We start from the raw sequence: 26433 nt of genomic DNA on the forward strand, positions 1-26433 counted from the left end.
TATAATTTGCGTAATTACTGGTGGTAGGACCTCTTTTGAGTCCGCGCGGGTAGGTACCACCACCCTGCCTATTTCTGCCGTGAAGCAGTAATGCGTTTCGGTTTGAAGAGTGGGGCAGCCGTTGTAACTGTATACTGAGACCTTACAACTTATATCTCAAGGTGGGTGGCGCATTTACGTTCTAGATGTCTATGGGCTCCAGTAACCACTTAACACCAGGTGGGCTGTGAGCTCGTCCACCCATCTAAACAATAAAAATAAAAAAAACTTGTCATCACTAAGCCTTTTTTGTCAACCCTTTTTCATGACTGAATTTTTTAAATCTAAAATACGCCGTGATCAGGATATTGTCGATATATCTTGTCGATTCGGAACCGTTATTTAAATACGTTCTTTGACTAAAGAGGAGAGCTAACCTTATGAACATTCAATGTTGAAAATTTTTTTTGTTTTATTTTATAAATTTTTTTCTATTGTTTTTAATAATTATTCTGCTATTCGGGACGGGAGAAAAATACAACAAACCAAAGACCATGAAAATCGGTCGGCCGTTCTCGAGTTATATGTGCTTGAACAAACTCGACTTTCCCTTTTTTTTTCCTACCTAAGCTGATAGCCTTGATCTTTTTGCTAGAGTTGGAAGTGCAAGCTCCTGTTTTTTTTTTTAAATTCGAAAGGCAAAGGTAACTGAACGTACATATTAATATTTACATTAAATTTCACCAACTTTGAAATATGAAATTAATATCGAAGAAATTATCCGAAATATGTGGATTTTTTCCCCCTACCTAAGCTGATAGCCTTGAGAGGCTATTTCAGCGTAACTTTAACTAGTAGGTGAGCTCACGCGGCCCAAACCGGAGTGATGCTAATACTGACCCCAGCAAGAGCATTGCTTCGCAGAATCTACCACCGGATCGGAAACGCGACCCACTGAGAACATCCGGCGAGAAACTTAGCGGGCTGTGTCTATGGGTTAATTCGCTCGTCGAGCCCTTCGTCGCAAGCGACGGGTTCGACGAGGATGGTGACCGGTGCTTGTGGTACCTAAAATCACCGTTAATGGAATACTTTCCATAAACTGTACTAAGACGATAGGTGTAATATTAATTGGTATATTTATAAAAAGAGTAACAAGCAAGTGTCGCGGGTGGCGTTGCTGTACGAAGTGTCGAAGAAGGCGTAAAGCCGCGACCCCGCACCGCGCGATAATCGATGTCCGTGCATCGACAGATATCAACATTGAATTCTAATACCAACACCGGGATCTCAACAAAGTCTAATACATATAATAACTAGGATGTACTTACTGTAAGTGTGGAAGTCGGTAACCTGCACTGTGTTACAGTCCTCGCCTACTTGCAGGTACGTGATCTCGCATCGATAGACGCCCTCGTCTTCAGCCTTGACGTCGTTTATCACCAGCTCAGCTGAAGTCGCGTTTGGCTCGTGGGCTATCGAAATCCTGGGAACGAAAATGCTAAGATTAGAACATCCTCTAGATACTGAGATTTTTATTATATTTTTATTGCCATTGTAGGCAGAAGAGCGTGCAGTCCACCTGATGGTGAGTGGTTACCGTCGCCCATGGACTTCAGCAAAGCCAGTGGCAGAGCCAAACCGTTAAGTGCTCTCCACAAGCTTCGTTTGAAGAAGGAAATGTCATAGCGCTTGGGAAACACGATGGAAGGGAGCTCATTCCAAATCCGGATGGTATGTAGCAGAAAAGATCTAAGATAGGGGGATGTTTGATGAGACGCTATCATCGCCGCTATTATAGGAGTTTTTTTTTTATTGCCTTTGTAGGCAGACGAGCGTACGGCCCACCTGATGGTAAGTGGTTACCGTCGCCCATGGACCAGTAAGGCCAGGAGCAGAGCCAAGCCGCTGCCTACTAAACTGAAACTCCGTTTACTGTAAAGTGTTCTTAAATCTTAAATTCCAAAGATAAAGTCAGGATTCTGTCGTTACATTTTTGCAGTACTGCAGATTTACGTCTCAGACAGATCTATCCGATCGAATTCGTGTCGACGTACCGTATTCAATACGTGGATAAATCTGTCCATTACTCAACAAACTTTTGTAAATATTCACTATCACATTTCTAAAATGATGCATCGGAAAGTAGAGCTGATGTAGAGATGTTTTTAGCGAGCATTCCAGAATCTTTTCGAGAACAAAGTAAGGCAATTAAAATGTTCGTGCCGTATCATAAGCGCAGACTTTTTATAGTGAATAGGAATCGAACAATACATCACTCAGCTACTTCAGCTTACGCGATCCAATTAAAACTAGGAGACCACTGGAGTTATGCCAAATTCATGAACTTAAACTATTGTTTTATTTTTGTTTACTTAAATATTTTTTTGTTGTTGCTTATATGGGTGGACGAGCTCACAGTCCACCTGGTGTTAAGTGGTTACCGGAGCCCATAGACATCTACAACGTAAATGCCGTCCACCCACCTTGAGATGTGAGTTCCAAGGTCTCAGTATAGTTGCAACGACTGCCCCACTCTTGAAACTGAAACGTATGACTGCTTCACGGCAGAAATAGGCAGGCATATTTAGTATTCAGTATTATTAATATTTGGGTGAAAAGCTCCAGCTTGGAACAGTAAGTATCCTCGCTGATGGTATTATGCCAGAAACTTTTCGCCCGCAAAAACTCTATGACATTTTGGTAACCATTTGGGAAATGCCAAGCATTATAAAAAATAGATAATACAAAATCACAACAAGTTCTTTTCTTGGATTAAATAAGATGAAATTTAATTGAAACTGATTTTAAATTTCATTGTTGTATCCGATCCTAGATTGTAGCGAGATGAATCTAAGCCAGTTTTGGAAATTTATTTGCAAAAACACATTTACAATAGTCCTCTTTGTTGATCAGAGATCTAAACATCATAAGCTAGAGACCTATATTGTTGAAAATCTATTGAACCTTGTAGCAGTAACTGTCATAGAATAAATATGATTTTTCAAGATAGGCTTGCATGTATACAATTTCCGAACAATAAATATAACAGTTGAGTAAATGACAGATGAGCTCATATCCTATTTGACGGAAAGTTGTAAGCTCACAAGCGCCCCGATGTTCAGATTTTAGTTTGATCCAACGCTCAGAAATACTAATAGGAATTCAGTAGAGCAATAGAAGAAGTAAGAAGTCATATTTTTTATCCTAACCGGACAGTGTTATCTTGCCCACTGTTATTTTTTACGATTAAAGGATTACTGCTGGCCTGTAGGCCTTTAAAATTTCACCAGGACACGTGGGCGAGCCAAAGCTCAGTCAGGAGGGGTGGGATTTGCTAACAGCTACCCGAGCGTCTCCGAAGGAGACCTAACAACTCAAGAGCAGCTGCTTCAGGAATGAATCATCTCCTAATGTTAGAGCCGAAGGCGTCCAATGCAAAGGTTATTAGATCTAATGGGTAGTCAGCGGCGGCAACGATAAGGCGATGACGCAACCCACTGTCCTCAATACTCTTTGTTTCGTCTAATCCCAACAAACTACAAACTGACTACAAACTAAAACACAGAGCCATCAATCTAATAGACAGGAACAATTAATTGAAACGGAGTCAGCAGCCTGCCATGTCACTCCGCAGCAATTAGTGGACGGATTAAACAGAAAAACTTACTTTAATTGTTTTGTTTATCTGACCCATTTCTCCATCACAGATCCACTGATTCCGATACAGCTACTATGTTTAATACGTAGCTAAATTAAATGCAAAGTATACGTATTTTTTATTGTTCTTTATGATAAGAGTATCTTATAATATATTAAAATTATAAAGCTGAAGAGTTTGTTATTGAGGAAGGCTATAGACAATATAACATCACGCTAAAACTAATACAAGCGGAGCACCAATAAATAATGTTTCAAAATCAGTTTTTTTCCCTTTTGAGAGCTTCCGCTGCGTGCGCTGCAGAAACGGTTAAAGTTTCGTTAAAATAATGTATGACAGAATTCCCCCGATCACCCTTTTCGGCCAGCCTATACCCTGGGCCAGGAAGGTCAAGTACCTGGGAGTCACCCGGGATGCATCCATGACATTCCGCCCGCATATAAAAACAGTCCCCGATCGTGCCGCATTTATTCTCGGCAGACTCTATCCCATGATTTGTAAGTGGATTAAAATGTCCCTTCGGAACAAGGTGACACTTTACAAAACTTGCATAAGGCCCGTCATGACTTACGCGAGTGTGGTGTTCGCTCACGCGGCCCAAACATACATAGACACCCTCCAATCCCAACAGGTTAGCTGTCGGAGCTCCGTGGTTCGTGAGGAACATTGACCTACACGACGACCTGGGCCTCGAATCAATTCGGAAATACATGAAGTCAGCATCGGAACGGTACTTGGATAAGGCTATGCGTCATGATAATCGCCTTATCGTTGCCGCCGCTGGCTACTCCCCGAATCCTGATCATGCAGGAGCCAGTCACCGTCGACGCTCTAGACACGTCCTTACGGATCCATCAGATCCAATAACCTTTGCACTAGACGCCTTCAGCTCTAATAATAGAAGCAGGCTTAGGGACTCCGGTAGCCGTACTCGTCGAACTCGACAAAGAGGTCGACGTGCAACCCAACCCATGCATCAGCCCGCTGAGTTTCTCGCCGGATCTTCTCACCGGGTCGCGATTCCGATCCGGTAGTAGATTCATTCGCAATAACATCACGTAACAATACGTATCATTTCGTATTTCTTTAGAAAATATCATGCCTCGTGCGGGATTTAAACACCAGTCCAGTCGCATCACTTGAAGAGCAGCGTCATATCCTTTAGGCTATGGCGACTGAAAAGCAATGGCTCGGCTGTGACTATCGATATTATTATTGACGCTTTCCTAATACAAAGAGTCGACATTAACTATACAAAGTTTAATAATAACACATTAAGAAAAGTATAAACGGCAAACATAAATACAATGTTACTGAAACAAACAACGCAAGGATACCTTTCAAGCTAAAATTACTATTAAATACAAAAGACATTCGGGATCAAAAGAAACAGTCGAACAATAATTATGAATATTCAACATTAAAATAAGAGTTGCAATCTTTTCGCTCAGATCTACAAGGATTAATTATAACTGTACTCTGCAGTTCTGAAACAAAGGATCGTCTGGAAATTACAGAATAAGAATTATCTAGAGAACTATGATAACTAAAGATATTAAAAATTTGAATTGTAAATTCAATCAGCATTAGTCAGTACGATGGGTTCAGTGAAACGTCACGTAAAAACAAGATGATGAATCTTTCGTTGAATCTAATTTAGATTTTCTATATTCATTTAAAATCTTATTAATTACATAATATTTTTTTAAAAAAGGTATAAATATGTATAAAGGTATACATTTTTAAAAACACTATATAGACATAGATTACCCGGCAGACTTTGTAGTGCCTCAATCGATAAATAAAATACCTAAGCTTTTGTATAAAATAAACTTAAAACAAACAAAAGAAATCCGTCGGACGGGGGGACACATCAAAGGAAAAACAAAATTGTTATTTTTATTTAATTCCGACAATTTTCATGTTTATCTACCATTTAAACCTTCTCTGGACTTCCACAAATAATACAAGACCAAAATAAGCTAAATCGGTCCAGCCGTTCTTTGTCCCTCAAGAGGAATAGTTGTAACATGGCCGGTTTTGGAGACAAACGTGGCCACCATTTTTTTTGCAACACTCCGTGAACGAACAATTTTTGTTGGCTTTAACTCATTTTCGAACATCCAAACTCGTGACTGGTTTTTTGTTTCGGGTTCGTACGCGTATATCCAGGATTCGTCACCTGATACAATGTTGTATACAGCATTTGAGGATCCTGCGTGGAATCTTTCGAGAGTTCTGACGCACCAAGTAACGCGAGCCGCTTTTTGCTCTTCACAGAGCGAATGCGGTATCCATCGGGAAAACAACTTTTTTACACTTAATTGTTCATGCAAGATTATTTGTATTTGACTCATGCCAATGTCTAAAGTTGCCTGAATTTCGCGGTATGTCACATGTCGATCTTCCTCAATCAGCTTACGCACAGCATCAACGTTTTCTTGGGTGACTGCAGTTTTTGGACGACCTTGACGGGGATCATCACTGAGCTTGACACGTCCACGTTGAAACTCAGCAAACCAGCGATAAATTGTGGTTTTGGATGGGGCTTCATCACCAAATGCAGAAATCATCCGGTCAACACACTGTTTTTGTGTTAAACCACTTCGAATGTCATAATAAATCATCGCTCTTGAATTTTCTCGAGTCAATCCCATTTTCTCAACGACTAAATAAGTTTGACAAAACCTCGTGACAAGACCGAGAATATTTTTTTAAATAAATGGTATTCGATTTTTAAAACCAAGGAGTTTTCAATTAAAAAGATTTTAATATGACAGGAACAGTGGAAATATTCCATTCCCGATACTTTTAGTGCAGCCTAGTACTGAAAACTAATATTAACAGTATAATCGGTTACTGAACCCGCATTCATAATCGTTACAAATAAAATAAATGGCGCAAAAAGATCAACCGGCAAAAAAAATGAAATTCTTAAATTTCACGCATACATTTACCTAAATCAATTGCATGCCGTCCGTTCATCTGCCTACGTCACAAAGCCCCATACGAAGCTTAAAGCTACGTGTTTGTTGTAAATTAACCCATTTTTCCGAGTCCCGGAACAAAGCATAACCCCGTGATTAATTGACCAAATAAATTGTCTCGATGCATACCTGCTCGGAAAATGAAATAAAAAGAACAGAGCCTTATTTCTTTGGGCGGCAGTTAATTTGTCGATGCCACCTGCACGTTTATGTTCCGTTAAATTACTTGCTTCTATTGTTTTATGACCAAGAATAAAGACGAGTTAATACACACATACTACTTCTCACACACTGCGCTTGTCTGTACGTGGTCTCACGACACTCGCTCCTGAGCTCTCATCCACCCGCTACCATTCAGCTCTGTGCTACAGCACACCGCGCGTCACACACTGTGCTTGTCTGTACGTGGTCTCACGACACCCGCTCCTGAGCTCTCATCCACCCGCTACCATTCAGCTCTGTGCTCTAGCACACCGCGCGTCACACACTGCGCTTGTCTGTACGTGGTCTCACGACACTCGCTCCTGAGCTCTCGTCCACCCGCTACCATTCAGCTCTGTGCAACAGCACACCGCGCGTCACACACTGTGCTTGTCTGTACGTGGTCTCACGACACCCGCTCCTGAGCTCTCATCCACCCGCTACCATACAGCTCTGTGCTCTAGCACACCGCGCGTCACACACTGCGCTTGTCTGTACGTGGTCTCACGACACTCGCTCCTGAGCTTTCATTCACCCGCTACCATTCAGCTCTGTGCTCCAGCACACCGCGCGTCACACACTGTGCTTGTCTGTACGTGGTCTCACGACACTCGCTCCTGAGCTCTCATCCACCCGCTACCATTCAGCTCTGTGCTCCAGCACACCGCGCGTCACACACTGCGCTTGTCTGTACGTGGTCTCACGACACTCGCTCCTGAGCTCTCATCCACCCGCTACCATTCAGCTCTGTGCTACAGCACACCGCGCGTCACACACTGTGCTTGTCTGTACGTGGTCTCACGACACTCGCTCCTGAGCTTTCATTCACCTGCTACCATTCAGCTCTGTGCTACAGCACACCGCGCGTCACACACTGCGCTTGTCTGAACGTGGTCTCACGACACTCGCTCCTGAGCTCTCATCCACCCGCTACCATTCAGCTCTGTGCTCCAGCACACCGCGCGTCACACACTGCGCTTGTCTGTACGTGGTCTCACGACACTCGCTCCTGAGCTTTCATTCACCCGCTACCATTCAGCTCTGTGCTCCAGCACACCGCGCGTCACACACTGCGCTTGTCTGTACGTGGTCTCACGACACTCGCTCCTGAGCTCTCATCCACCCGCTACCATTCAGCTCTGTGCTCCAGCACACCGCGCGTCACACACTGCGCTTGTCTGTACGTGGTCTCACGACACTCGCTCCTGAGCTCTCATCCACCCGCTACCATTCAGCTCTGTGCTCCAGCACACCGCGCGTCACACACTGCGCTTGTCTGTACGTGGTCTCACGACACTCGCTCCTGAGCTCTCATCCACCCGCTACCATTCAGCTCTGTGCTCCAGCACACCGCGTGTCACACACTGCGCTTGTCTGTACGTGGTCTCACGACACTCGCTCCTGAGCTCTCGTCCACCCGCTACCATTCAGCTCTGTGCTACAGCACACCGCGTGTGACACACTGCACTTGTCTGTACGTGGTCTCACGACACTCGCTCCACTTTCATTAACATTCCGTTCTTAGTTTCAGTATGTCTAGTTCAATAATTATGTAACTATCCACACGCACGCGTCGATCGTCTGATGTAGCAGACAGAGCGGTGGCAACAAAGTTTGCCTATTGTGTATTCAACAATACAAAGGCCTAATGGGTGTAACTTTATCTGCACGCTGTACACAGTCGAGCAGCATTGAGAGATTTTTGTAGATGGGTTATTTTGATTAAAAAATAGTCAGAATCCTCAAAATTACAATGTTAGTTAAAATAAAATTTGGAATTAGTTCCTTTCGTTTAAAATTACACTATGCAATCTATAGTATCAAGTAAAATAATAATTTGTCCTTGCTAATAACGACGTGAAAGTCTCGGTAGCACTGATTTGGTCCGACAAGAAGAAATTTAAAACGCAATGTAACACTAACTTTTATTTAACTTTAAAGTAGTTAGTCTACATAAGTATATATAAAAATGAATTGCTGTTCGTTAGTCTCGCTAAAACTCGAGAACGGCTGGACCGATTTGGATAATTTTTATCTTGAATTATTTGTGGAAGTCCAGAGAAGGTTTAAAAGGTAGATAAATATGGAAAATGCTCGGAATTAAATAAAAATAACAATTTTGTTTTTCCTTTGATGTGTCCCCCCGTCGGACGGGTTCCTTTTGTTTGTTTTAAGTTTATTTTATATAAAAGTTTAGGACTTTTATTTATCGATTGAGGCACTACGAAGTCTGCCGGGTCAGCTAGTCTAACATAAATTTGTTTGAGCTGTTCTTAATATCACAGATTCGCGTATGGAAAAACTGATCAAATTTATTTGTATTACGTTTTTTTTTCTCTCTAAGCACCTGACATTTTTGTGCATACTGTGACATTGGCAAAATCAATGCCAAAGGCGTTGGAGCCAAATTTATCTAAAAAAATAAAACACTAACTCAAAATTAATCTATGGAGAGGGGATCAATGACCCCAAGAGGGCGAGTGAGGAACCACTAACTGTTTAAATCTTTCAATTTAAATTGTAAGTTCACTAAATATAAAATTCTAATACTTGGGTTATTTAGCTTTGGATTAGCAAATACTGTTGTTTATTTTTTCATAGGTTTTGTTTTTTTAAGGAAATTTCCTATCCGTCTGTGAAAATAATTTAGGGTAATTTTAACATTGAAAGACTTCAAATATCTCAATCGTCATATTCTGGTATAATCAAGCACCATATAAAGCATTCTTCTATAAGCATTTTTTTAACACATCAATTTTATAGTTTTTATACCAGCTGCTTATGCCATAGTTCCATAAAAATATTCATAAGCATACTCTCGACTCAACCATAACGGTGGCAACTCATACGGCATAGACACAGTAAAAATGGTATTTTTCATCCATAAACATTACCCTATAAAAATGTTTATTACAAAACTTAGCTGTCGTAATACTGTTGTTATATTTTTAACCGTCAAAGGTAGTTTTACAGCTATTTAAATACATCAGTAAAGTGCGCGGTGAAATCTAAAAGTCGGAATAAAAGCTGCCACGCCATGCGGTAATGCGCTTAACGATCGTTTCAAGTTCTTTGAAGCGCTCGAACCTTTGGCTTCATTTTTGCTATTGCTTTGCTCAAGTTCGGTGTAATAAGACCGCACATGTCAGCAAGCAATAACGGACACAGCGCCTTTACTTAACTTGAACAGTATTACCCTAGCTGGGAAAAAAACGTCCGTAACGTAAGATTTTAATTGGTAATGCACACAGTGTACGACTTAATTTTGTAATAACGTACCAAAAATAACATATTTTTTATCATCCATTGACCACGATCTCAGAGCGTTCGTTTGCACAATACACTAACTAACTCTTATGCAAACAGCCGTAAATGAAGTGTACCACAATAAGTTCGCACGTTACCGAATGACCGTGGGTTGTTGCGAAACCTCCAGTTTTATTTTCTTTATACCTCGAATAGAACTTAAAATTAATATTTTTATAATAAGGAACCTCGTTCCCATCCGGTGTCCCACGACACCACGCATCTTTTTTTTCTACCTAAGCTGATAGCCTTGAGAGGCTATGTCAGCTTTACCTAACAAGTAGCTCTTGGGGCTCAAACCTGACGACGTTCCTAACATTAACCCTAGCAAGAGCAGTGCTTCACAGAATTTACCACCGGATCGGAAACGCGATCTACTGAGAAGATCCGGCGAGAAGCTCAGTGGGCTGGATCTGTGGGTTAATTTACTCGCCAAGCCCTTCGTCGCAAGTGACGGGTTCGACGGGAACAGTGACCAGTACCTAAAAGCACCGTTAGTGGATCGGGAGAAACCGAAATGACGTGTTTAGGGTGATGTCGACTGTTTACCATTTGGTCCGCAGGATCGGGAATGTGAATCGTGATAATAGTCGAACAATTCTTTCCGCTGAAATTGAATTTTATCAACTAAATAATTTAATGTCCCTTCCGTATCTATACACAAAATCCGTATGGCTACAAATATTCTATGTTATAAATATTAAATGTTAATTATGAATGCTATGAACGTGAGAACTGAAATCAACTTTTGCGGAATGAGCTCACAGATAACCTGGTTACAGGAAGCCATAGATCGCTAATTGAATGGCATAACCTTGAAACATTAGATCTAGGTCTCAATACCTTAGTACAATCGCCAGTCCTACCTTTCATAACAGAATAGACGACTGGTTTGCGCAAGAAACAGACAGGGTGATGTTAGGTACTAATCAGTACGTACTCTCATCGCATTACTAATCTCTCCCACTTAGAATCCGAAATCATTTGGATGTCTCTACATTTATGCCTGACTAGCTGACCCGGCAGAATTTGTAGTGCCTCAATCGATAAATAAAAGACCTAAACTTTTGTATAAAATAAACTTAAAACAAACAAAAGCAATCCGTCTGACGGGGGACACATCAAACGAAAAACAAAATTGTTATTTTTATTTAATTCCGAGCATTTTCATATTTATCTACCTTTTAAACCTTCTCTGGACTTCCACAAATAATTCAAGACCAAAATTAGCTAAATCGGTCCAGCCGTTCTCGAGTTTTAGTGAAACTAACGAACAGCAATTCATTTATATATATATATATATATATAGATTTTTTAAAAGTATCATCTGACTCTTGAACGACCCATACTCCACGACCAGAGCGCTGTGACTAGTCCTAGTTCCAATAAGTTTCCAAGGGTAAGCTCTTGGCGTTGTTTGGCCTCTATCAGACGACTCGTACCTATACTATGCTATACATTACACTATCCCAACTAAAGCCCAGTAGCACATGTGTTTGTAAACTCGACGAAGTAATAACTTACCCGCCATTTTGCATATTTTTCTTATCAGCGAACAGTAATGCAGGTTTATGGTGAGTGGTCGCCGTGCGCTGTCGCCATTACTGTTTTATTACGCATTATTGCGGGCGTGAATAAAAAGGTATGATAAATGTCGATTGGAAAGATATAAGGCTATTGTAAATCATTGATTTCAATGATTCTTTCGGATCGGTTCGGCTTGCAGTTGGTTTTGATCTATACCAGCGGTCGGGGAACTTTTTTAATTATTACCCCAAAATACTTTTGTGTATGTGTTTGTGTATATTACCCCATGGCGAAGAACAAAAAAAACGAAATCGCTTCTTTTTAGTATCTTTTATATTATAGCCCTCATGATAATTTTGAAAAGAAAACAATAACTAACAATTTAACGATTCTAAAGAAGTTTCAGTTCAATATATAATTTTTACTCACAAAAGTTTCATTTTTACCCCCCAAAATTTCATTTTACCTCATTTGGGGTAATTTACCCCAGTTCCCCTACCGCTGATCTATACGAATAATTCTTCTGTAAGTTAGTGAACTCGGCTTGTCCTAAGCAACTGGAATGATTTAATTAAACTTTAGTTTTTACTTGGTCGTTAGATGGGATTTAGATTTATATTTGAACCTGCAGGTAACGCCAAAATCGAATTCTAAGATTTTTTTAAGTTTTCAGGAAAGAACATCTGCCAACTTTAGAATAATAAATCTTTAATTGATTTAATATTGTTACGCGCTGGGGTTCGGGATAAATAAAAAACAATCTACCGAATTACAAGTTAACACTGTATTCAACACTTAGAACACTTAAAACACTCAAAAAACACTTTAAAATTCTCAATTCACTTCTTCGGTTTCGCTTCAGGTGATGCGTTCCGTGTTTCGCTTCGAGTAGTTCCGATTACTGACTGACTGCGTGCCATCCCTGAAACGCTTGTATAGCCGATAACACATCCCTAGAATTATCGAGAATATTCTACACGTTTCGAGTATTGTATTTCCGCTATCTGCCAATAGATGGCGTTGTACTTCTCTACTGTTCAATTTTTTTATTTTTATTGCCTAGATACCTGCTAGATACCCATACGTGGACGTGCTCACAGCTCACCTGTTGTTAAGTGGTTACTGGAACCCATAGACATCTACAACGTAAATGTGCCACACACCTTGAGATATAAGTTCTAGTCTCAGTATAGTTACGACGGCTGATCCACCCTTCAAACCGAAACGCATTACTGTTTCACGGCAGAAATAGGTGGGGTGGTGGTACCTACCCATGCGGACTCACAAGAGGTCCTACCACCAGTAAAATACTACTAGGTCCTTCCATATTCGTTCGATTATTCGGCGATAGATGGCGTTACTCTTACCGGCGTAACAATATCTATACTAATATTATAAAGAGGAAAGATTTGTTTGTTTGTTTGTTTCGAATAGGCTCCGAAACTACTGGACCGATTTGAAAAATTCTTTTTCCATTAGATGCCGACATTGTCCCTGATGAACATAGGCTACTTTTTTTTTTTTTTTTTATTTTTTTTTTTTGGTTTCATGTGTGTTTTAATGTTTCCGAAGCGAAGCGAGGGCGGGTCGCTAGTATTCTATAATAGGCTAGAAATTAAAAGAAGAATATATGAAGAATATATACACAAATATATGAGCAAAAATGAAAACTTTACTTGTAGCCTTAAAGCCCGAAGTACGAATTACGAAGTAATTTAAGTAAAAAAAAAATCATTGTCTAAATATAGCTGATGTTCTTGTAATACATTCCTATGTTTTACCATGTCATTATGTGTTAACAAAATGAAGTCTAACACGCTCAGCCCGTATCTAACTTGCGGTGGAATAACAAAAACATAGAGTTCTCTGTCGTAGAGAGGTCATAGCTACAATTTCAATGAGGGTCGGAAAGAGACGACCGCACATCACTAAAACAGAATACCTGCTGTGAACGTGTTAATAATCACAATTCATGTTTAAAATAAATCTAGTACACGGTGGGGAAAGCGCAGATTAGAACAATTACAATTAATCATAATTGCTACTCTATAGCCAAAATATATAATACTGTGTAGTATGCAGGAACAACAACAACACGAAAAGAACTAAAACACTTTACATACGTAAGATTAGTTGCGGTAGAGTTGTAGAGTGTCTGTGTGTCGGGGAGTAATGCGTGGTTTCTAGGACTCTACATAACGTAGAGAGTGCTGTAATTGTTACATTGTTTCTATAATTGCGAAATACAAATAAATTTGCCATCACCGTACGAGTATATACGTAATGATTTTTTATTTATTTATTGCTTAGACGGTTGGACGAGCTTACAGCCCATCTGGTGTTAATTGGTCACTGGAGTCCATGGACATCTACAACATAAATGCGCCACCCACCTTGAGATATAAGTTGTAAGGTCTCAGTATAGTTACAACGGCTGCCTCACCCTTCAAACCGAAACGCATTACTGCTTCACGGCAGAAATAGGCAGCGTGGTGGTACCTACCCGTGTGGATTCATAAGAGGTCTTACCACCAGTAACAAGAGGTCCTACCACCAGTATTGTTGATACAATACACTGCGAAACCACTTGTAGGCAGACGAGCGTACAGCCCACCTGATGGTGAGTAGTTACTGTCGCCAATGGACTTCAGCAGAACCAAGCCGCTGCCTACCCTTGAAAATAAAACCGTCAGAAATACATTTAAGTACATTTTTTTTATAAAAACTGATCATGTGTACAAAGTTACAGTTTTGATATAGCAGTGGTCATTTAACAAGCCCTAAAACACAGTTAAAATAAAGCGGCGACAGTTAAATTGAACTGTCGCGGTCAAAGTGCCAAACTAAACAACGTTAGTAATTAGTTAGGAAACTACACAATGCGTTTAACTACATAGTTTTAATGGAGCAACGTGTGTGGCTAATGGATACAAAACGTTAGAAATTCCAAAACCGATGGTTATGGTCGAAATTAGATAATGGTTTTTTAAAAATGTAGCTAGTAGCGTAGTTTGATTGAGAGGTTCTGTAGTTTTTTTAATACGCTTTTTTATTAGTAACGGAATCTTTGAACATGATTTTGACCCCCTTCAAAACGTCGAATTAACAAAAAATTTGGCATACCAATTATGGATCTATGACAATGAAATATTAAAAAAAAAAAAAAAAAAAAAAACTAAATAATAGTAGAAAAGCGTGGGGTGCACGGTATCAGTAGTTATAAATAATTTATGAACAGATTTGAGTAGAAGGGTTATATATATTCTTTATATCAAAATAAGATTTCCTGAAAAACACCCCACGCTTTTTTTACATAATTTTTTCTTACACTATTTTTAATTCAAATTTATTAAAATTTATTTTCTATTTTTTAGTTGGGTTTTCTATAAAAGTAGTTTTTGTTAGTTTTTTTAAACTATTATCTATTTTTTATGTTTATTTACAAATATTGTAAAAAAAATTGACAAAAATTGTAAAAAAATATATTTTGGTGTATACAGTATATATATTCATATGCATGTAGTAAAAACCGGTTATTTTCATATTACAAACAGACACTCCAATTTTATTTATATGTATAGATTACTGTATCTATGCACCTTTATAACACACTGAACCACCGTAGTTCGTATACATTTTACAGAATGATCAGGCATTTTGGAGACTTAGATTATATATTCAGACTTCGAACCCAACACACCATAGATGAAAGCATTCACTTTATGATATGACTACAGGCTGCGGTAACTACTTAACAGTAGCTGGGTCGTGAGCATGCCCATTTAACCCAATAATAGAATTTAGGGTAAAATGTCATTTCCAAATCAGTGATTCTTAGTTTTAATAAAAACGTGTTCTATAATTCGAAAATTAAACTTCTATAATATAATCTTGTTGAAATTGCGTAATCCAAGCTACAAGTCAACTTAAAGAGCTTTTTATGGAAGCTCCCTACAAAGATACGAGCTTTGATATTTATGAAACGGGCGAACGTTGTCTTGAGCTTATAACAGATCATAAACGGTTAACCGGTGACACAGCTTAAGGGAAAGCTTCACAAAAGCTTTATTTAACTTACCGTATAATTTCTGCTTACACAGGCATACACTATATCCAGCTATTTCTACCATCTTCATCATCACCTAAGGCCATCACTTTTCCTGTTTTCGAATACTATTGTCATAACTCAAATACGTTTTTTTTTATTGCCCTTGTAGGCAGACGAGCATACGGCCCACCTGATGGTGAGTGGTTACCGTCGCCCATGGACTTCAGCAATGCCAGGGGCAGAGCCAAGCCGCTGCCTACGTTAGCAGTATTATCGTTGTTGTGGTATTTCAGTATCGCTTACTTATAGATGGGCTATCCGTCAGAAGTGATTTACCAATGCCAGTTGAAAATTCAGGCTTCAAAATGCAAAGCCTTCTTTTTTCGAAGTACCTCCCCTTAACCAAAATAGTAATATCGTCATCGCCCATAAAAGGAGCCCTTATCCCTTATGGAAATATAAAATCTTGTTGTTTTAGCATAGGGCCAAGGACATACACTTTATGACTTAATAAAACACTATTCGAAACACGCGCAAGGAAACTTCGATCTAATTCTAAAAGCAATACAGTATAAATTACATCAGATGCTAAAGTTTGATAGGGTATGCCAGGGAATCGGGGTCAAATATGGTTTTGATGCCATAATGGGCTTTATGGGCGGCACTCAAGCGCTATGTTGGCTTGATTGGGTCAAGTATACATGTTTAAGGCATTTTGAAGTTCTTAAGTAGCGATTTCGTGTTTAATCGGTTTCAAAGGATAAGTGATTGGTTGTGAAATTTCAAGTGGTATGTTTGTTTACTCTCTGTTAATAATGCAGACCAGACCTGCTTCGTGTAAGACGGTACCACGTACCAGTACGTATTTCTATTGTAAATCATAAGAGTATAAAAGCAGCAATGGAGTTGAAAGTTTAATTTTTATACGATATGGTGTTTTTTTTTGAGTGTACACTGGACTGATAAACATCACAGCGTATTTTTATTTTTTTTAATGATTAAGGGATTAGTGGGGGCCTGGAGAACTTTCCAGTTTCACAAGGACAGGTGGACGAGCAAAGGCTCAGCCAGGCAGGGGTGGGATTTGCTAACGGCTACCGGAGTCCCTCCGAAAGAGTCCTAACAACTCAAGAGCTGCTGCTTCGCGAATGAATCTACTACGGGATCGGAATCGCGACCCGCTGAGAAGATCCGGCGAGAAACTCAGCGGGCTGATGCATGGGTTAAGTTGCATGTTGCGTCTTTGTCGAGTTCGACGAGTAAGGTTACCGGGGTCCCTAAGCTTGCTCCTGGTACTAGAGCTGATGGCGTCTAGTGCAATAGTTATTGGATTTGATGGATCCGTAAAGACATGTTTCGTGTATACTATATCTTGAAGTATGAATTTAAAGTTTCAACGGTAATATTTAAACGGTAGCCCATCCTCCAAACCAGACTACATCAAGTCCCAACAATAAACCAAACGCAGTAGTTATTTTAGTTTAATGATAGAACACCACCTACCCCACAAGCTGTATAGCTTGATGATACTATCGTACAGTTAACAGAACAACATTTTTATGGTCCCTGCTACGTAAGGGCCGCCGTGAAACCTCCGCCATAAAGATGGAAATTTGGTGGGCTTAATTAATAAAATAAAGCGATTTTCTTGAGTAAAGGAATATTTTCGGGGAAAATTTAATACCCAGCACTTTTAGTTGCGCGCCATTTTGTTTTGCGGCTTGGTGATTTCAAAACATCGGTCAGCTTTTGTTTTCTCTTTTCTTTTTTTATCAATCAATTTCACTTTTTTTATCGAATTAATACAATAATAAATTAATATAAGTAAATCTAATATTATTATATACTTTCTGTCGGTATTATATGCGTGCATTCAATTGTCATTAAGTCGTTTGCCCTTTAGTAGCCTACAGTTGCGCGTCAGACCAACACGCAATAATTTTGATATTTTCTGCCTATTCTTAATTTTTTTTCTATTACTACCGTTTCCAATAAAACAAAAAATTTATCAAAGAAAATTTCGCTTAGATTAAAATCGTTTCTGAAATATCTCTCCACATTACCCGGTACTTTATTGCTTGCAATGTCAGATTCGGTCAGACTTGTTTGTTTAAAATTTAGCTCCGTATATTAAATTTTCAATTACGACCGTCTAATGAGTTTCATTTTTATGTTTCAACAGCTCAGCCCGCAGCCGATGGTAGAATAATTAGGGCAGAGCTTCTTATGTTGTGGTTAATTTTTATTATACAAACATAGAAGCGAGCTCACGGACTACCTGGTTTTAAGTGATTACCGAATTCCATAGAACGTCACAACGTGAATGTTACTTTGAAACATAGCCGAAATTTGTGTTATATCGACCCGATTTTTTTTTGCCCTTGTAGTTAGACGAGCATACAGCCCACGTGACGGTGAGTGATTACCGTTGCCCAGGGACGTCAGCAATGCCAGAGGCAGAGCCAAGCTACTGCCTAGCGTGAAGTACTCTCCGCAAGTATCGTTTGAAGAAGGACATGTCATAGCGCTCGGGAAACATCGTAGAGTTTGGAATTGGAATCCCCTCCCCTCCCCTATGGAGACTCATTCCAAAGCCGGATGGTAGGTGGCAAAAAAGATCTTTGGAAACGCACTGTGGACGAACTCTACTCTGGTGGCAGGCGGTGCGATGCTAAAAACGAGATGATGAGATCATCTCAAACAATTCCTCAGATTCCTCCTCACGGAACACACTGTACAAAATACACAGAGAACTGAAGTCCCTCAGCAGACCCAGAGGTTCCAAACGATCCATGAGAATGGGATTTTCGACAATCCGAACGGCCTTCTTCTGTATGGAGTCAAATGGAAGTAACTAGTATGGTAGCGACTATCTCACTAATCAAGTTGGAACGCGTGATCACTTTACGGTAAAAATAAGCAGCATGATGGAATCAACCCGGAAGTCTCACGATACATTCTACCACCGGTTTAAGCTGGTTAGGGGTTTCTAGACGACACTACTTCTGAATCCCTTACTAGGGTTTTACACAACCATTGGCAAGCTCAGTCTAGACTGGTACTAGGTCCAGAACTGGTGATCCTGATAAAAATATGCGATTTATAATAGTTTTTCAGTCGGACTCGATATTGTTTATGTTGACATTACCTATGTAACGTTTGCAACAGAGATAGCATTTCTAGAAATTAGCCGATTGCCTCTTTCTAAAAGTCGATAATATGCAATATTTATCGCCTGACACTGTACAAGCTCTGGATAAAATTGGAACTCTGAGTGCACTGAGCATAGACACACCCAATTTTCATAATTACGAATCTAACTAATTATTTACGCTGCTAATTACTAACTTGCACCATACACTAGATCTAAAAATACAGTGTGCGCCTTTGAAGTGTTCTAGTGGGGACAACGAAACTAGCTGACCTGCCGGCCAAAAGCTTACATCCTGTTGGAATATTAACTTTAGAAAAGCTTTGTTGGTACCTCAAAACCTTCACCCCAATTTCAAAGTTTCGACAAAATTCCAGGAGCAGATCTGACCTGACCGCTGTGCTTTGTTGCTACGAGTATGTATATAGCATTTTGCAGTGTATGTTGATGGATAGACAAGTTTACGTATCGTAGTGTGCATGGCGTGACCCATTTTGAGAAACTTTACTGGTGGTAGGACCTCTTGTGAGTCCGCACGGGTAGGTACCACCACCCCGCTTATTTCTGTAGTGAAGCAGTAATGCGTTTCGGTTTGAAGGGTGGGACAGCCGTTGTGACAATACTGAGACCTTAGAACTTATATCTCAAGGTGGGTGGCGCATTTACGTTGTAGATGCCTATGGGCTTCAGTAACCACTTAACACCAGGTGGGCTGTGAGCTCGTCTACCTGTCTAAGCAATAAAAAAATCACAATTGCGTAACCGCTCCATTCCCATACGAATTGGTATTTAAGGTGTTTGGGCTTCATAGCCCGTGTGAGATCATACTACCTATACATCATCAATAAAGTTGATTGGTGATAGCAGTATGCGAAAAAAATACTCGGAATGTTGTTGTCCTTTCTCCTGTAAATCCCAGATTTGAACTGAGCTTTCCTATACTTCACAAAAGTCCTTTCAGACATACCTCTATAGACACAGACCTGATCGGATTGCATGAGTGTCTATTATTCATAGGTAGCTAGCCTTAACCTATTTTGTTAAGAATATCTCTTTTAAACTTAATTTTTCTGAAATGTTAATACGACAGATCCTTTGTAAGCACGAAGAAGCAATTTTTAAGGATCCGTGGTTTTGGCGGGAGAGCACTTATCGCGCGTCGGATTAAGCTTGTGGCGTTCGGCCACAAAAGACGCGTTTCAATAATGATAAGCGAGAGCGTTTTAAAGTTGACAAATTGAGAGTTTTTAAGATTGTCACTGTTCATCTCTGAAGCGTCTGCGCTCTGATGGATAATACCTATTAAACTCATATTGAGTGATGCAGGTATACCGGAATTTAAATCTGACAACGGAAACGATATATGTATTGCAATACCTATAATAAAGCATATCATTGTAATCATAACTGAAACCCTATCTACTGCGGATGATTTGTGAGTTCTGCTGTGAGTAAATACAATATAATTCAGACTTTAATCTCAGGTCTTAAGGTCCATTTTATGATAGCTATGGGTTCCGAAATAGGAAATCATCAGTTGATACTATTCTTCTTTGTATCCACCTTATTCCACTAGATGGGTTCGGCACAGCGAATTTTTCTATTGCATTCTCTTCTATCAGCCGTCATCTCAGCACTCACTCCTCTCTCTCTCTCATATCGTCATGCACACAATCCATCAATGTCTTCTTCGGTCGACCTCTTCCCCCTCTACCTTGCATTGCCATTTCCATACATCTCCTAGTCACATGCATCTCCTCTCTACACATCACATGTCTATACCACGCTAACCGTCCGTCAATATCAGTTGATATTATTATTGAATGTCATATCAGCTATTTAATACCGTTTCCAATTTATGTCCTATTAGCAAAAGAGCTTAAGTCAAAATGCCTTTTCAGTGGCCCGACGAAATAAATAAGGTCCTTTATCTCAGGATTATCTCTTTAAGAATAACGTGTATGCCCTTTTGTTTGAACGGGACTTTTTTAAGCAAATAAGACCGGGACGGCTCGTCGCCGACAAATCTGTACCATTTTCACGATTTTACCAAAATCTGATTAATTTTTTTTCTTTTTTTTTTCAGTTTGTTTAGGCAAATTGGCTTGTCGAAGTTTGGCAATGTTTTTCCACTGTCGAATTTAATTTGTATGAACCTAATTTTCACATTGATTAGTATGATTCATTAGAATATAAAAATAGATTTTGAATGATAAAAGAAAAATCGCTTATATAAATGAGTATTTGCTGCCAATCGGGATCATGTACAATAGACATTCTAATCATGAAACAAGTGTTATTTTACTGCTTACAGCTGGTAGGGCCTCTTGTGAGACCGCACGGATAAGTACCACCAACCCGCCTATTTCTGCCGTGAAGCAGTAATGCGTTTCGGTTTGAAGGGTGGGCAGCTGTTGTAACTATACTGAGACCTTAGAACATATACTTCAAAGTGGGCGGCACGTTTACGTTGTAGATGTCTATGGGCTACAGTAACCACTCAACACCAGGTGGGCTGTGAGCTCGTCCACCGATCTAAGCCATAAAACAAAAAGGTAAACATTATTATATATGTGTAACATATTACCCATCTGATGGTGAGTGGTCACTGTTTCACATGTCACCAACAATGTCAGGGGCAAAGCCAAGCTGTTGCCTACCGCTAAAGTCCTGAACTTCAATTTATCAAGCTCAGACACAATTATTTTTATTATCAGTCATTGTTTTACTTACAATTCGTATGTCACTGTTGTTTCACTCAGTCATTACAGTTACCTACATACATGTGGATTTCTTAAGGGCTTTTTTAAATATCAAAGTCACAAAATGCCCTAACTAATACTATAATGGTAGATATTGTAGAATGTTTATTGGTGGTAAGGGGTCCTGTGAGCCCGCATGGCTAGGTATCTCTCTTCGATCGGTCCCTCACTGCTGAGGATCGTGACTCAGTCCGATCCCGTCAATCAGCTGTCTCCATCGATCCTGTTTTGTAGCATGGTGGAGTGCGTCGCTGACAGGTACCCTCAGTTCCTCCGCTATTTGGTCCGACCATCGTTTGAGACCTCTACACCTAGGCCTTTTCCCCTCTAATTTACCGGTCACCACAAGGCGTTCCAAATTACTGGTATCCCTGCGTGCAACATGACCAAAATACCGCAATATTATTTGTAGAAAAGCTAGGCTTTGGTTTGGCTAGGTACCACACCCGAATCTGCAATAAAGCAGGTATACATTCCAGTTTCAAGGGTGAGGCAGGCCGTTGTTATACAGAACTGTGACTTAGAATTCACTTCTCAAGATCGGTGGTGGCAGTAACCTGGTTAATGTTTATGAGCTCTGGTGACCACTTAAAACTAGGTGGGTCGTGAGTACTTCCGACTATCGCAGCAGTAAAAAAAAGCATAACTCAATCGAGATTTTTAGTGCACATAGCGTGTGGGATACCTTTTAATGGGATACCTTAAAAATTATATCCAGTTTTTTTTTTATTTCTATCTAAGGGTGGACGAGCTCACAGCCCACCTGGTGTTAAGTGGTTACTGGAGCTGATAGACATCTACAAAGGAAATGCGCCACCCACCTCGAGATATAAGTTCTAAGGTCTTAAGTATTGTTACAACGGCTGCCCCACCGTTCAAACCGAAACGTATTACTGCTTCACGGCTGAAATAGGCAGGGTGGTGGTACCTACCGGTGCGGACTCACAGGAGGTCCTGCCACCAATTAAATTAAAACGAGTTTAGTCGAATCGTAGCTTTGGAAGGTAAAGTTCGCAAAAGTACCGCCTCTAAGCTTTTACATTTCAGGTGGGTTTTATTCGTTTAATTTTTACTGTAATACGTGACTGCTTGGTAGCAGAAATAGGAGGAACGGCGATGCCATCAAATGGGGTCTAAACCGACCACCAATCCTTAACACAGGAAATATATTTATATTTTTAAGCACATAAATCTATCAGCCCGCAATCCAATATTTCATTTATTCATAATTCCATTTCAGGCAACACACTGGTTCTTTTCGTGTCCGCTAAATCGGTTTCGTCTTTACTCCATTGACAATAGGAGTTGTTTTCGAATGCGGCAACGCACTTGGTTTCAAGGATCACGTAGTCCATTCTTAACTTGATCACAGTTAGGAAATGAACGAACGTGGTCTCATAACACATTTACGGGGTAGAAGATGATTTTTCGAATAGTCCCGTCCTCGATTCACAAAGCCACGTACCAATTAAATATTTCCCCCTGAATTATTAAGGTCTCGAACTAACAAACTATACGGGATGGGAAAGTAAATATTACCGAAAAGGAATTTATAATTAAGCTTAGCCAAATATTTATATTAAATTAAGCACAACTGCCCTACATAGGCATACGTTTTTTCATGTACCCTACAACGGATACATTTGTCGAACGTCACTGTCGTCGTATGAGATCATTAACCCGACGTTTATTGTCTTAGATTAATCAGTTCTAGAGTTCCAAAAAAAGCGTGAGTTATAATTTCGAGAATGGGAATATATACTGTGAGTTTTTTTTTATTTGGTATCCACAATCGTTTTGACTCGTCAATGCCAATTACGGAGCCTATCAAATTGCGCAACATTGTTTCACAATTGAATTCGTGCAAAAAAAGCCGTCACATTGACAGGCCCTCACCTCGAATTTTAACGGAAAAAATCGCAAGGAATAGGCAAATTACTTCCATAATGCGGATATTGAGAAAGTTTGGAGATTGGAAAACCTTTTCCACTTGAAAGACGAAGGGAAATTTTCCTTGTAAAAAACAGGTCGGCCTCGCAGTCGGCACGTCAAATAAATCACGCATTCTGACATGCATTCGGGTACGAATCGAAGAGGTTCAGCCCAGGGACAGACTTAGCACTACCAGATATTAGCTTAAAGGATAAGACGCTAGTGTGCCAGTTTTGGGAGATGCGACCATGTCAATGTTCAAAGGCCACAAGTGAGTACTGTAAGGTTTATGATTATTTATATAACATGATTATATAGAATCCTGTACATATTAAGAATTATTATTAATAATGAGGCTTATATTGCAAAACCATTAAAATATTATTGTGTATTAGTTGCTCCATTGATTGCTCTTAAAGTCACGTGAGTAAGCTACATGACCGGCCAAGACGGGGGTAATCGGCTGAGACATATATTTTAAAAGTGAATGCAGGCGGTTAGAAAAGAGTTGTTGAATAAGACCCATAAATGTAAAATTATCAGATTAAATCAGAGTGCGAATAAAGTTAGTCTATTTAATTTATACATCTGACACCCAAAAGTACCAATTACAAAAAGCAATTCCATAATATGGATAATGGAATAAAAAAGGCCTCATATGAATAATCCCACAGCACTTACAAATTGGTCTACCCATAAATTGATAATAGTAATTGTGGTAGGTAATTTGTCATGTGAAAATTAAAAAATTCTCATTATTCGACTTATTTCTACCATTGGAAATAGTCTATTAATCACTCTACCTCGATAAGTTCCAGTGTTTATTGTAATGTAATAACAGTTTTTCCTTCTATTGAACCAGAGTACATTACTGATTTTCATTTGCCTTTATACCTTCTGTCCAATACTTCGACCCGTATTTCCATTAAATTATGTTGACCCCCAGAATTCCAGCCGAATCCGTATCTGTCCAATCGAATATTCGATCCCACAATGGATGATGCGATAACCTGCTCGTAATTCATCCAACGGCCGATATTAGGAGAGTACGGATTTACATACCACGTTTTACTTCTACAAGACCAAAGCTGATTTATGCCTTGCCTCCCTAAACGGGGCAATCCTCGGCAAAAACATATAAATGAGGTATTTTTTGAAGCGTAAATCTTATAATGCTGATTTGTCCTACATTACGCTCCTCTGCCGGTATCATCCTCGCTTAGTCGGAGAGTTCGATGGACATGTTCAATTCAATTACCATAGATATAGGTACCACTTTAATGTTCCTTTTTGTACTTGTTTTACTGGTGGTAGCACCTCTTGCGAGTCCGCGCGGGTAGGTACCACCACCCTGCCTATTTCTGCCGTGAAGCAATAATGCGTTTCGGTTTGAAGGGTGGGGCAGCCGTTGTAACTATACTTGAGACCTTAGAACTTATATCTCAAGGTGGGTGGCGCATTTACATTGTAGATGTCTATGGGCTCCAGTAATCACTTAACACCAGGTGGGCTGTGAGCTAGTATATCCATATAAGAAAAAAAATAAGGAACTTCGTTCCAAAAACTTGTTAAATTTTACCTTTTGGTTGTCGGGGCATTATTCGTTCGATCAGTTTGAAATTAATCGCAAAGTCTAGAGATATTTTTATACAAACGCTAGTTAGTACAATATTTAAATATCTACGAATAACAAATATCTTGGTCGTCCGTGATCACGAAAACTGTAGAATATTCGAAAAGCCGGAGGTAATTTCAAGACAATAATAAACTCAAGATGAAACCTGTAAAAGCAGTTTTAATTACATACAATTGCTCCAATTTGATTAAATTTATCATGTTACATTTCATAATTGTTGTATTTATGAACAATGAAGTCCAAATTTATATTATCTCCTTAACTTTTCTGTACATTGACAGACGATTTTGCATTTCATCAGAATCTGTTATTGAGACCATATAGATCATGACCTGAAGCCCATCTTCTATACTAATATTATAAAGAGGAAAGATTTGTTTGTTTGTTTGTTTGTTTCGAATAGGCTCCGAAACTACTAGACCGATTTGAAAAATTCTTTTTCCATTAGAAGCCGACATTGTCCCTGATGAACATAGGCTACTTTTTTTTTTTTTTTAATTTTTTTTTTTTTTGTTTTCATGTGTGTTTTAATGTTTCCGAAGCGAAGCGAGGGCGGGTCGCTAGTAAAATATAAGGTCTGTATTAAATATTAGTGACAGTCCTTTTACACGCAGTTGATATCCGCTTTGCGCCTCTCGCGAGGGTTCATGATGCGCCTTACTAAAGTCTGCGTGCGATGAAACGTAAGTAATAAACTTCGCGTCATTACGGATCCTCCTGATCCACTAACGGTGCTTTTAGGTACCTCAAGCACCGGTCACCGTCCTCGCCGAGCTCGTCGCCTGCGACGAAGGGCTCGACGAGTAAATGAACCCATAGATACAGGCCACTGAGTTTCTCGCCGGATCTTCTTAGTGAGTCGCGTTTCCGATCCGGTGGTAGATTCTGTGAAGTACTACTCTTGCTAGGGCCAGCGTTAGCAACACTCACGGCTTGAGCCCCGTGACCCCCTACACGTTTAAGACAGGCTGAAATAGCCTCTCAAGGCTATCAGGATAGGTAGGAGAATTTTTTTTTTTTTTTCAAACTTATAGACCCTAATCTATGCAGAACTTAAATTTCAAATTTCAATCGTGCATCACAACGATATCTGTTCTCTAGTTATAAATTTATAGATACATCACAAATAACATAAATTTTAATATTCATTGTCACTTCAGAAATCAGTAGATGATGACCGAGCCTTGTTCGTTTTTTTTTTTTGATATCATCATTTTTTTCGGTCTTGAAAGCGGTTAGTTGA

General features: G+C 39.6%; 1 protein-coding gene across 2 annotated transcripts in view; it reads right to left on the reverse strand.

Annotated features, from left to right (window-relative positions):
* The window catches only part of LOC101737333 (hemicentin-1), a 421872-nt gene that overhangs the window by 153844 nt on the left and 241595 nt on the right, over positions 1-26433 (reverse strand). For both annotated transcript variants that reach the window (XM_062675692.1, XM_062675691.1), the window contains exon 4: positions 1311-1465. In XM_062675692.1, coding sequence (XP_062531676.1) covers positions 1311-1465 — 155 coding nt within the window. The remainder of the gene's footprint in view (positions 1-1310; positions 1466-26433) is intronic.

The sequence above is a fragment of the Bombyx mori genome, chromosome 24 (genome assembly GCF_030269925.1).
Source record: "Bombyx mori chromosome 24, ASM3026992v2".
NCBI lineage: Eukaryota > Metazoa > Arthropoda > Insecta > Lepidoptera > Bombycidae > Bombyx > Bombyx mori.